Below are 13146 nucleotides of genomic sequence, written 5' to 3'. Positions count from 1 at the left end.
CCTGTCTCTGCAAGTAGCAGCTCAGACAATTTGGAATTTAGAATAGCTTTGCGAAAAACCTTTCTACACAACAGCACTAAAATTAATAGGGAAAGTGCACCTTTGGAATAAATTGTAACGAAAGACAGCAATTTTCAAGAGAAGATTCTCAAGTCCTCTTAATAGCATTTTGAATAAGGATTTTTTACTGAAAACATAAATATAAATCAAACCTTTAGCTTTTCACTGTTGTTCAACAGTACATCCCGTATCTCCTTGGAAACCATATACACCTGTCTTTTCTTTCCTTCTTGAGTACGAGTTAGCAAATTCATCTTAGGGAATGAAGGATCCAGTGCGTAAAAGTTCCTGAAAATAGTTACAATTATTACATAGAATCATCCTATTGCAATTTTACATAACATGGATAATTCTGGGGAAGGGAGGTGGGGGGGGGGAGGTTTCAGAAAAGATGTTAATGGAACTTACTCAACTGTAATTGAATGAGTAAATGCAGTATATTTAAAATAAGTACTAAAATACATTCTACTTTATTGGGACTCATTTTCTTTCTTTCTTTTCAAAATCAAATGATTTGGATTCAGTGAACACAAAGTATAGCTTCCTATTTATGAAGCAAACGTACAGTACCATGAAAATTGGAGGTGACAGAATTACAATACAGTCTAAAAATATGGGGACCAAATCATCATGAAAACTGCGCAACAGATATAGCAGTCTTACATACATGGAATGCACTAGAGAAAGGGCACTTTTGCTGGCTAGATAAATCTAACAATAGATTTATCCAAATAGAAGCTCTTATCTGATACGTAGTCTCCATGCTTTTTCTCATAACAAATAATGCTTTTTTATTAGCAGAAAGCATGTTTACCTTACCTTTATTTCGATTTTTATACCGCCCCCTCTCCCCAAAGGGACTCGGGGCGGTGATACAGAGCTATGATTTTTAAAAAATCCTTTCAGAAATATTTACTTAGATGTTTAAAATTTTGTATCATCCCTTAGGATTAAAAGCACAAAGTATGCATTTTAAAAATATTGGCTTATGGCATTTCATTTGTATATTTGTCCTTTATTATGTTTTTTACTTTTAATGTTTTATTGATGCTCTGTTTATTTAAAAAAAATCCTCCTAGGAATCACCCAGTCAACAGACTGAATCTTATATGAAATAATTAAAAACAGTAGGACTATGGGGAGATTTTGATTTAATATATATTAAAAGATAATCAAGCCATCTTTAGATTTCAACCATATCCCCATATATCTTTAGAATTTACTTTCAGTTCCAACAGACTATCCATCTATTTATTAGATTTCTACTTTCATTCTAGGAGTCCAAGAAGGCATATATATTACGCCTTCCTATTTTTCCCAACAACCATCTTGTGAGGTAGGTTTGACTGGTCCAACATCACCCAATTAACACATTTCATATAGAAATATTTTATGTTCCATTCCACTTTATTTTCTTCAATGTGTTAAATGAGATTCATAAGCTCTAGAATTTACTAAGCAAACTAGTATACAGAAAATATAAATAGATCTTACTGAATAGGAGGAAACAAAGGATCTTCTGTGGGAAGAAAAACAAATGGATCTTCTTTGTATCCAAAAAGCTTCATTTTTTTAGATGGTGGAGGTCTGCAAGAAAAACAGAAATCTCCATAGCTTACCGTTGTTCTGGTATTGTTAAATAACTTTCTCCCCCCACCTCTGCAATTTCCAAACATCTCTTATTTCAATCAATAGAGGCTAGCCTATATACTCCATAGTAAACATACATGGAAAAGCCTTAGTATATTGAAGTCGCTTGATTCAGCAGGTTTTAATTGTAACGTTTTTGTTATTATTGCTATTCAGAATAGTAACTGCCAATAATATACACTTTCAACAACGTAACTATATCTTTTTTCATGGTCAGCAGTCTATTACCATGGCATTTCCTAGGAATTCCTAGGAAATGCAGAACAAAACAGCCTTTTAACATTGAGATTAGTTAGTATTGCTACAGATTCTTCTATTATAACATGGCTTTCACATAACACCGAGTTCTTAAATATATTACACAAGATCTATTTATTCAATTTGTGTGAGTCACTTCATCCAAAGTTCTTTGAACTATATGGTCAACTATGTATTTTCCAAGAGTACAACACAACACATTACTTGCAGAAATCGGAGGATATCTATTTTAGTCTCATAAACATCTTTTTAGTAGAAGGCAGTAAAGGTAGTCCTTGCTTAACAACTACTTGTTAAGTTACCCTTCAAAGTTACAATGGCGGCGAACAAGGAGACTTATGGATGGTCCTTGTATTTGCAGCCATTGTAGGATTCCTAGTAACATGATCACAATTAGGAGGCTCGACAACCTTCTTGCAATTACAACAGATACATGCACAGTCAAGTGATGGCCATTTACCGGCTTCTGACATGCAACATAAATAGGGAAGCCATTAGGTCCATGATGGCTAACCTATAGCATGCGTGCCACAAGTAGCATGCAGAGCCCTCTCTGCGGGCATGCCAGCCGTCGCCTCCTGCACCAACCTGGAAGCCAAAACAGGGTGCAGGACCACTATGTGAGGGGCCTCTGTGCCCCATTTTGGGTTTGGAAAACCTCTTACGCCAACCTGGAAGCAAAAAATGGGCTTCCAGGTTGGTAGAGGGGGGGCAGGGGGCATGCATGGGGATGCGTGTGCATCCGTGGGAGGATTACAGGAGCGCACATGCATGGGGTTGCATGTGCCTGGCGCATGCAGGAGGCACTCGCATTGCATTTTGCGGTTTCATGCACATGCACACATGCATGTACGCTTTGGGCACTTGGCACCAAAAAGGTTAGCCATTACTGCATTAGGTTGTCAAAAATGGCAATCACATAACATCATACCAAGCAATTGTGTGAGATTTGCTTAACAACGGTAACTGGAACTGCTGTTATAAGGCACTGCAGTCACATGACATCACATTTTACAATTGATTCTACCAGCAATGGAGTTTCCAATCCTAATTAGCAATAGCATTTAGACTTATATATCGCTTCACAGCCCTGTCTAACGGTTTACAGAGTCAGCATATTGCCCCCAACAATCTGGGTCCTCATTTTATCCACCTTGGAAGGATGGAAGCCTGAGTCAACCTTGAGCCGGTGAGAATCAAACTGCCGAACTGCTGGCAGCCGGTAGAAGTAGTGTAGGAATAGAGGACAGGTTACGTAAAGACATGCGCAGCACACTGCCATGATCTCAGTGGCTGGTTACCTCTTAACCTATGAGCTCACTTAATTAACAACAGGCACTACCAGGAATTATTGAGTTATGTGAGATTCTACCCTGGGTGGGACGTTCTTAGAGATTAACAAGGAGAATAAGCCAATAATAATCCTGTTGCTATGTGTTCATTGCTTTGCTTGTAAAAACTGTATAAAAAGAATAAACCCTCCAAAAGGAGGGAGGCATTTTGGAATGAACCCTCTGAGATGACTGACCTCTAAATCCATCAAAGTAGCCTGCAGTACTGTATTCTAACCATGGTGCCACCCAGCTCTTTAACAAATACCATTTTTAAACACGGACTATCTGTACTGAAATGTTCTGAAGATTCCATTTTAGACTTTGTCCATGTTCATATATAAGTAATCCTCATTTAATGACTACCTTGGATATTTCTAGTTATAACGGTGATAAAAGAGTAACTCTGTGACCAACGCCCATGTTTACAACCATCACAGCTTAATTGAAACTCCAGAAACTTTCAATGACATGTTCGCTATTACCATCTGTTATATGTATTGCTCTGTGCCTGACCCATTTTTATACAGGTTGTATGTTTACTATGGTACCATGTATATTACTGATATTATAAATGTATATAATATAATTACTGATGATTATAAATTATAAATATAAGCGAACTGTTGACTTGTTTGGTATGTGGTTTAATGTTTGACATTTGGAGATTCAGAGAGCTTCACCTTTACCTTATGCTATGGAGTAGTTAGTGGTGGAAAGAGGATGGTTGCCAGGGTAACTGAAGAGAAGGGTTTTAGACTGAAGAATGGTGACTTTCTTAATTGCTCTTGTTCTGCATTATTTTGGAATGAGCAAGAGACTGACACCTAAGGTATCAGCCAGATATGGTTCAGACATCCAGGTAAAACAAATTATGGTTTTATGTGGTAAGTAAAGTGTATTCACTGTTTGGCTAAATCATTCCAATTATTACAATATGTGTTTTGTATACACTTCTCACGATTTTATTCTCATGCATATAGCATGTATTGCACCATCAAGGGAATTTTAAATATTCTTCGTTTTCTTAGCAGAAAACTACATGATTTTCAAAAGGCTAGACATTAAGAACATATCAATAATTCTATGTAATCTATTGTGATCTTGGAGTTTTCCTTAGATGTCTCAGATATCCAACAATTTTCTTATCCTGAAGGGCAAGTACCAGTATAGATCAGCACACGTCTGTTAACAACAACAGCTTTAGTTTCCAATTTCTTACCCACAAACTCCATCCTTCTTGTTCTCCACACTCTCGGTTACTGATGTCTCTCCATCTTTTGCATCTTGCATTATAGGACCTTCACTTTCTAAAGGATCCTGTTCTGCATCTACAGGCATTAAATCTCCAGTCTTCTGAGGCAGCTTATTCTGAACCTATTCCAAAACAGAACAATGCTTCAATTCCAGAAAAATCATCTCTATTTGCTATCTCCAAAACACATTGGAAAATTGATACAACCTTTCTTACACAAGAAAGTGTAAAAATAAATGGACTATACTGTTAAAAAGATCAGAACCTACTTCTTTATGGATTTTTTTTGCTTTATTTCTTTTTCATTTTATTATTATTTTTCCCTATTCTTATTCAGTTCAAAAATTATATTTTTATTTTATTCAAAACTTTTTAAATAAAAAAGATAAAAGCCATTTGAAAATTAATACCAACTGATAGCACTGGTCAGTATTAAATATTTAAACATTTATTTGCAACATGGCATAAAAGGTGCATCTGAAAATATTGCAAGTTTCTTGTAGTTGCTTGGTGCTGCCCGTTTTATTGGATCTCTCATTAGCAGGCAACTTTTGCTAGATGTTAACCAATCTCCAATTTCATCTCCCTGTTTTTTAAGCCCTATTCCTTGTATAAGGCTTAAAAATCTAGCCTGACTAGACAAGGAAATCATATTTGGTTCTGGATTAAATCTGTTTATTTTTGCTTAAATATATATCCAAGGGCTCAGAATGCCCAATGGATTTATTTGTGGTGAATTTTCTATAGATGGTTTTTCATCTCTCTCCATCACAACTTCAATATTCAACTATGATCCAGTTTCAAAAGCAATTTCATGTGAAGCATGCTATTTGAAATCCATAATTATTTCATGGTATTTCTAAACTCTTATCCTTTTAAAACATACTAGAAAATGTTTTTAATAATACTAAACATTACCTTGGGCTGACGTTTGTTCCATGGCATAGGTGATTTTTTAATTAATACTGCAATGAAGAAACCTCCAGTATTCTGGTGATGTGGTAAAATTCTAAAACTAGATAAGCAACATGGATTTTGTATCAATAGGTATATTCTTGAGCTCTACTTAAATCTGCGATCAGAAAATGATTAAAAAAACCTTTAAACATTATCAAATTTTTGCATGATTTTGTATAACCAATTTGCTTGCTTTAGTTATGTATCTTATTAAAGGGGACTCAGGATCTGAAACTTAGTAATAATTACAGCTGACCTGTGGGCTCTCCCATCCCAGAACAGCTTCATTCAGTAAGCATGGTTCCTGTATTTCTTTGAAATAGCACAACCTAGATTTCAAGGGCACTGATCAAATAATTAAACATATCTCATCTACACTAAACTGAGGGCGGACCTTTGGGTATGGCATAATGAATTACAATCAATTCTACTGAGGAGATACTCAAAATTCCCTGATCTGAATGAGTTATGCTTCAGAGGAGACAAAAAAAGTTATCATGTACAACTGTATGAAATTCTTGTATTTTAGAATACAAGAGTATAAAGAGTATAATTCAGAGTATACAGGAGACCAAATTACTATTGTATCAGCCTCCTATTTACCTAAGTTGACATCATTAGTACTATTGCTAAATTCTCTATTGTCATGGCAAAAATATGCTCTCAAGTAATATATCTTTTAGCAGGCCTGGCATAATTACAACTGTCCCTCCTGGCAAATGTACTATTAACTGGTTATTTTAGGGGTATTGTTTTTAATTCATTGTGTGTGTTTTAGGGGTTTAAAAACTTATATTTATATATACTGGCTTTGTACAGTTCTTTTAATTCCATTTTACCCTCCTCCATTCCAACTGTACATATTCAACTTTTTATTGTATTTTGATATATTTTGCATGGACTGTACACCGCCCTGAGTCCCTTTTGGGAGAGGAGGCGGTCTAGAAGCTCGGTAAATAAATAAATAAATAAATAAATCTTTATTGGGTTGTTAAGCAGTTTAATGTGGATAATTGTTTGCAGTACTAATAAAGAATTTGGAAATTGCTGGACAAAAGTAGAATGTAAAATATTGAATCCTATTCCACCCAACTTGTTAAAAAATTCTCTAACGTTTTGCATTCTTTTTGGTGAAACATCTCAATGCATATCTTTGAAGGAGGATAGGAAGTAGGTGTTCCTGATACTACAGGACTTCATTAAACCCTTAAAATGTATCTATTGATCCTAATTTTTTAACTGTAAATGTCTCCCACTTGGACACATACTTGGCAACGTTAACATGAACTTGAATTCAACACCACCTTATAAATATGATTACGATGTTACCTACCAGCGCTCCAAATGTAATGCTTTAAGTTTTTGTTCATCTTTTAAAGGGAACATTGTGGGGCGGATCTGTGTATGCTTGCTAGGAGGTACTTCTTTCCAGTCTTCAAACCAATTACCATCTTTGGTCATTACCTAGGTGGGAAAATACAATGTCTTTCAAATCTTACTATTAATATGCTCATCAAAGCAGCACATCCCTTTCTCTCATGAAATTTAATGTTGAAATGTAACAAGGGCCAAGTGACTACCCTATCATCAATAAATTATACAGAAATTGGTTGCCTTGTAATATGGTTAAACTGATCTGGGAAAAGATATCTTGAGAAAATATACCCTCTTGGTGATATTATTGCTAAAAGATCTCCAGCCAAGAGGTGCTTCCCACTCCCTTCTCCCACCACAGTATTTATATAAATGACCAAAGGCCTTCCCTGTCCCCACTCCATTAAAAAAAAAAAAATTGGTTCCCGCCTGTATCATTTTCACAAATATCTCAAGGCAGCGAGCATATCCAACATATCTTCCTCCTCTTATTTTCCTCACATCAACCCTATGAGGTAGGTTGGGCTGAGAGAGAATGACTGGCCCAAAGTCACCTAGCTGGCTTTCATGACTAAGGCAGGACTTGAACTCATGGTGTCCTGCATTTCAGTCTGCTGCCTTATCCACTAGACCAGTGATGGCGAACCTTTTTTGCCTCGGGTGCCAAAAGCACATGCGTGCGCGCTATCACATGAACTTGAGTGCCCACCCAAATAACTTAATGCCCCCCCTCACCTGTGTGTGGACCACACATTTTTGCACAAGGCTTCCTCGCCACTCCCTGCTCTGGCTGCTTCCCCTTGGCTAACACCCAGTGAGGGGAGAAGTTGCTCTGCCACAAACGGGCAGAGATTGGGGTGGGGGGGATACTCAAGTGCGCTCCTGTGTCAAAAAACCTTCCCATCATTCTCCTGTGTAAAGATTGGGCCGTTTTTACTATGGCAGGTGTGAGTCCAGTTGCTAAATTCCCCCCTTCTATTAAAGAGGATCCTGGGCACTACAGTCAATAGACAAATGAGGAAGGGAGCTGCTGGCACAGGGGAAAGACAAGCGGCAAGGAAAGAGGAAAAAGCAGCTTTTTTCCCTCAAGGTGGCTGCTCTGTTTTCCCCTCTCCCTTGCTAGCACAGAGGATCCTGCCTGGTCGCTTCAATCCAAAGGGAAATGAGGAAGAGAGCTATCTGCATGAGGGAAAGACAAGCAGCAAGGAAATAAGAAAAAGCAGCTTTTTCCCCTCAAGGTGGCTGCTCTGTTGCCCTTTTCTCCATTTCAGCACCACTCCATGGAGCCTGCCCCACCCACCATTGCCCAGGTCCTCGCTTCTCCCAAGCATTTCTTTGCCTATTTAATTTCACCTCTGTAGCATTTTCCCATCATGTTTCTTGCCGTTTTGGACAGGAAAACAAAGTTTGTGGGACTAAAAAAAACCCCTTCAATCAATCAATTCCAACTTTGTGAGATCTCTCCCCCCCCCCCAAGTTGTAATTGATTGATTGAGGTTTTTTTCAACCTCACAAACTTTGTTTCTCTGCAGAGAGATGGCAAGAAATGCAATGGAGCTGGAAATCAGGTAGGCAAAGAAATGCTTGGGAGAAGCGAGGACCTGGGCAATGGTGGGTGGGGCAACCTCGATGGCGTAGCATTGAAATGGAGAAAAGGGCAACAGCAGCCACGTTGAGTGAAAGAAGCCTCTTTTCTTCTTTCCTTGCAGTTTGTCTTTCCCCCTTGCTGGCAACTCTCTCCTCATTTCCCTTTGGATTCCAGCAATCAGGCAGGATCCTTTTTAGTAGCAGGTGGGGAGGGGGGAACAGAGCAGCAAGCACGAGTGGAAGAAGCCTCTATCCTTGCCGCTTGTCTTCCCCCCATGCTGACAGCTCTCTCCTCATTTCCCTTTGGATTCCAGCGATCGGGCAGGATCCTTTTTAGTAGCAAGGGGTGGTGGAAACAGAGCAGCCAGCATGAGTGAAAAAAGCCTCTTTCCTTGCCGCTTGTCTTTCCCCCGTGCTGGCAGCTCTCTCCTCATTTCCCTTTGGATTCCAGCGATCAGGCAGGATCCTTTTTAGTAGCAAAGGGGGGGGGGGGGAACAGAGCAGCCAGCACGAGTGAAAGAAGCCTCTTTCTTTGCCGCTTGTCTTTCCCCCGTGCTGGCAGCTCTCTCCTCATTTCCCTTTGGATTCCAGCGATCGGGCAGGATCCTTTTTAGTAGCAGGGGGGGGGGGGAACAGAGCAGCCAGCACGAGTTAAAGAAGCCTCTTTCTTTGCCGCTTGTCTTTCCCCCGTGCTGGCAGCTCTCTCCTCATTTCCCTTTGGATTCCAGCGATCGGGCAGGATCCTTTTTAGTAGCAGGGGAGGGAGGGAGGAACAGAGCAGCCAGCACGAGTGAAAAAAGCCTCTTTCCTTGCTGCTTGTCTTTCCCCTGTTCTGGCAGCTCTCTCCTCATTTCTGGTTTGCATTGGGCTGTTTTTCGCCCTTTGGAGGCTCCAGGGAATCCTCTGGAGATTTAAAAAAAAAAACTATTGAAAATCAGCTGGCCAGTGGGCGCATGCGCACTGGAGCTGACAGGGCAATGCCTCGCGTGCCCTCAGAAATGGCTCTGCGTGCCACCTGTGGCACGCGTGCCATAGGTTCGCCATCACGGCACTACACCAAACTGGCTCGCCTAAGCAGAACATTAATGCATCACTGTTTACAGCATGTTTAAGCAACAAAGAAACCTCAATGAGACTTGAAAAGGGCAATTCATACCAATGATTTCATTCTGGATAACTAATTAACCTATTTACTTTTGGAAATTTTATTTGTTCACATCTGATATGAATCCCTAAATACAATACATATTTCTATAAAATTACCTTCCATTTTGTAATGCCTGGCAACCTTTTCAACCCTGGCAACTCAGAAGAGACATCAGCAAGTTCTAAGGCACCTTCAAAAAAAAGTCAACATTATATGCATTTTACTGGAAAAGTCATTTGACTGGAATAGTGGATAACCAAGCTATGAAAATTATTTTTCAATTATCTAGAATAACGTCATATCTTAAAAGTACCGTAAACCTGATATGATTTTAATTTGTATTATAAATAATTCCTAGGTTACAGGAAATGGATTGAGGTTAGGATTAGTCATAATCCTACCAGTTGGTCAACTCAAGAGAGAGCTGCTTATAAAAGCCCCCAAAAGCATATTTTGTCACTGTTAAATTTGCAAGTAAGTTTGAAAATAACTATGCCCTGGCAGCCATTATATTACTTAAAGTTACAGATCTGATCATGATTATGGTTGCACATCCATTAAGACCCTAGAAATCATTCAATCAAAATTTTAAAAAATTATAACATTCTTCCATCATTCAAATTTGTATGCTTTAGTATGTTTAGAATTAGGCTGTATCCCCAATTCTGCCAGAAGCAAGTCTTTTAGGAAACTTCCCTTCTCCACTTCACCTTGATGAACAGGCATGGTTTTTTCCTGAAGAGATAAATTAAAAATGACTTAACATATTGAGGCCTTTCCTCGATGCCATTTTCACCCTTGGTTAGATAAACTGGGTGAACTGAAACAGAGAATTGGGACTTAATTGTCCACACTGAGAGAATCAGGACTTCTCATGATTTCAATAGTGTAACTGCCCCCCCACCCCCACCCCAAAACCTAATTCACCAGTAGGTTTTCATGTCGTACATGTTCCTTGTAGGAGGTTCTTTACTCTGACACAAACGGGGAACTACCTATTAGAGGAACAATTAGCAGAGGCACTAACATTCTGTAAAAGCCACTCTCTTGTGCAAAGATGAAGGAGGATGACTCTGCACCAATGTGCTGTTAAAATTCCCACTAAATACTCAATGATGATCAACATTCATAACTGTAATTGTCAGTAAGTTTAACTGCTCCTGTGGGTATGAGATTACTGCTCTTGTTTTATGTGATCAAGTCTCAGAAGGTAAGCTGCAAAATTCCTATCAATAGCTATGGCTTTTAGAAGCCACTGGTGCTTCCTCTACTTTATTGTATCAGGGATTTTTCTTTTTCTTTTTTATTCACCATATTTGCTGAATTTTGCTTTTACGGTTGGTCTTTAATCACCCATGGATTGTACCATGTACAATATTTGTACTGTTTATGCTTAGACTCAGTTTAAATTTTACGGATTTTAAAAATCAGAATCTATCTTTAGTAATATGGATAGAAGTTATTATAGCTCATAGTCTCATTCAGTGATTCATACTGCTTTGATCCTGGTTGCTGAAATGCATACTTTGTGTAGATTTTGTAGTGATTTTTTGTCTTTTAAAATGATATAATACATTCAGTTGGAGTTAATTAACGATACATTGGAAAATTAAAACCACAGTGGATTTATAAATCCCTTGCTTATTTGAACATCATTCTTATACACCTTTCCTGATTCTTTTTCTTGATTGTTCATACATCCCATTCAAATCTTTTATATGCCTTGAAAAGTTAAACACTTCTGACCAACCTTTAAAACTTTGACCCAAATTGTCAAGAAAGAGTATATATTGAAATTATTAAGGTTCCTTAAACATATCCATGAAGCAAACAAGCACTGTAGACTGGCAACTATCCTTGGTACGTATGTTATCTTAACAAACATAGGGTGATGTAGAAAGTGAACATGATATAAGGCTTTCACATCAAATCTATATGGCTTCTTTAATAACACATTTGAATAGCATTCAAACAGTGAAGACCAGCTACCAACTATAATAGGTTATGTTCTGACATTTAAAAGCATCCCGGATGAAAAAAATCAGTTCCTACAGAACTGGTTCATTTGAGATTAGAATCAGAAAAAAAATATCATGCCGCCTGTATTTACTCAGCTATAATTTCTAGAAAGATGAGCTAGCAGCAGCTAGATTAAAATTAGAATTCCAACATAACAAATATTAAACTATCCCAGATTTTCAATCAACACATTGCCCTACAGGTCCAGGCAAAATAGTAAGCTTTACTAAAATACCATTTTCCCCTTTAAACTATACACACCTTCACTTTTTTCCAGCAGAGAACTAATGACAGCTTCATTTTCAATAGGATTCAATGAACAGGTAGAGTACACCATTCTACCTCCTTCAGCCAGCTGTTCAGCTCCACGAGTTGCAATCCTCAGCTGTAGTCTGCATAGAACACATTGTTCAAAACTTAATTATCAGGGCATGAAATCTGAAATTAATTATATTGTTTGTGTCCTTGGGGCTACAGTTGTCCTATTAATTTTCTGTGGCAGGTAAGAACTGAACCAATTTGTTCACTCTGAAATCAATGCATGGAAACATTCCAGAGATCAAAAAACAACAACAATCAGGCTGTAAGTCCATTGAACACACTGTCTTAACTACAAGAAAAAAATAAGAGAATTATCAGGAAACAAACCTTGCTAAAATGATCTCATTTTAACATGTAGGTAGCTTCTGTAGTAAATATAAATATAATTGTATTTGTTGTTTTCAATAAAGCATTTCACAAAATAAAACTGTGAAATTGTAATCAAGTAAATAACTGCTGTTGGATAACATGAATATTTGAATATATGGCATCATCAATAATTGCATTCAAAGAATGCTCATAAAACAGTTCCTTAATGAACTAGAAAGAACAGGTGCCACAGGGCTTAGTTCTAGCTCTCTTCTCTCCAGTGGGGAATGTTAATGGCTTTAATAAAATATCTACCGAATTGGAAAGTGACATGCAATTGGATAGGAGAGCTAATACCATAGAAGATAGAAATAATCTTACTCGATTACAGCATAGTTAACAAGTGATTGAGTAGTTAGAGCCCACAACTTTGTCCTCCTGGCCTTTTGGAGTTTCAGGAATCTATCTGGCTTGATTTTTCTATCTTTTTCTGGTGGATGGGGGGGATTGAAAGGGTAGGAATAGAAAAGGGAGGTTTCTTAAAAGCCACATTCATTCTACTCATGACTCCAAATCACGCCACTAAAATTAAATCAATTTGTTAAACTGCTGCTGAAATTAAACCACTGTTATGCAACGTAATATAAGGGTCACATATAGCCATTCAGAATGCCCATCCCACATTTAGACAAAGGGGTTAGAATATAAAAATTAAAAATATGAAATATAATACATAAAATTATGCCCTTAGGAAACAAAATCAAATGCACAGGTAAAGAGTAGAAAATACCTGTAAAATAAAAAATCTTGGAACAGCATATTACAAACTGAATCTAAGTGTAATATGGCTACCGAATAAGACAAAAGTAGTTTTTTAG

At 37.8% G+C, this 13146-nt stretch overlaps 1 protein-coding gene across 1 annotated transcript in view; it reads right to left on the bottom strand.

Annotated features, from left to right (window-relative positions):
* NSUN2 (NOP2/Sun RNA methyltransferase 2) overlaps positions 1 to 13146 on the bottom strand; it is a 33100-nt gene that overhangs the window by 6949 nt on the left and 13005 nt on the right. The window contains exons 9-15 of the mRNA XM_081953364.1: positions 11900 to 12030; positions 9736 to 9809; positions 6845 to 6975; positions 5473 to 5569; positions 4522 to 4676; positions 1555 to 1647; positions 213 to 348 (exon numbers count right to left, since the gene is read on the bottom strand). Of these exons, the coding sequence (XP_081809490.1) occupies positions 213 to 348; positions 1555 to 1647; positions 4522 to 4676; positions 5473 to 5569; positions 6845 to 6975; positions 9736 to 9809; positions 11900 to 12030 (817 nt within the window). The remainder of the gene's footprint in view (positions 1 to 212; positions 349 to 1554; positions 1648 to 4521; positions 4677 to 5472; positions 5570 to 6844; positions 6976 to 9735; positions 9810 to 11899; positions 12031 to 13146) is intronic.

The sequence above is a fragment of the Natrix helvetica genome, assembly GCF_964273705.1.
Source record: "Natrix helvetica genome assembly, chromosome: 4".
NCBI lineage: Eukaryota > Metazoa > Chordata > Lepidosauria > Squamata > Natricidae > Natrix > Natrix helvetica.
This window is presented reverse-complemented; position numbering and strand designations above follow the sequence as displayed.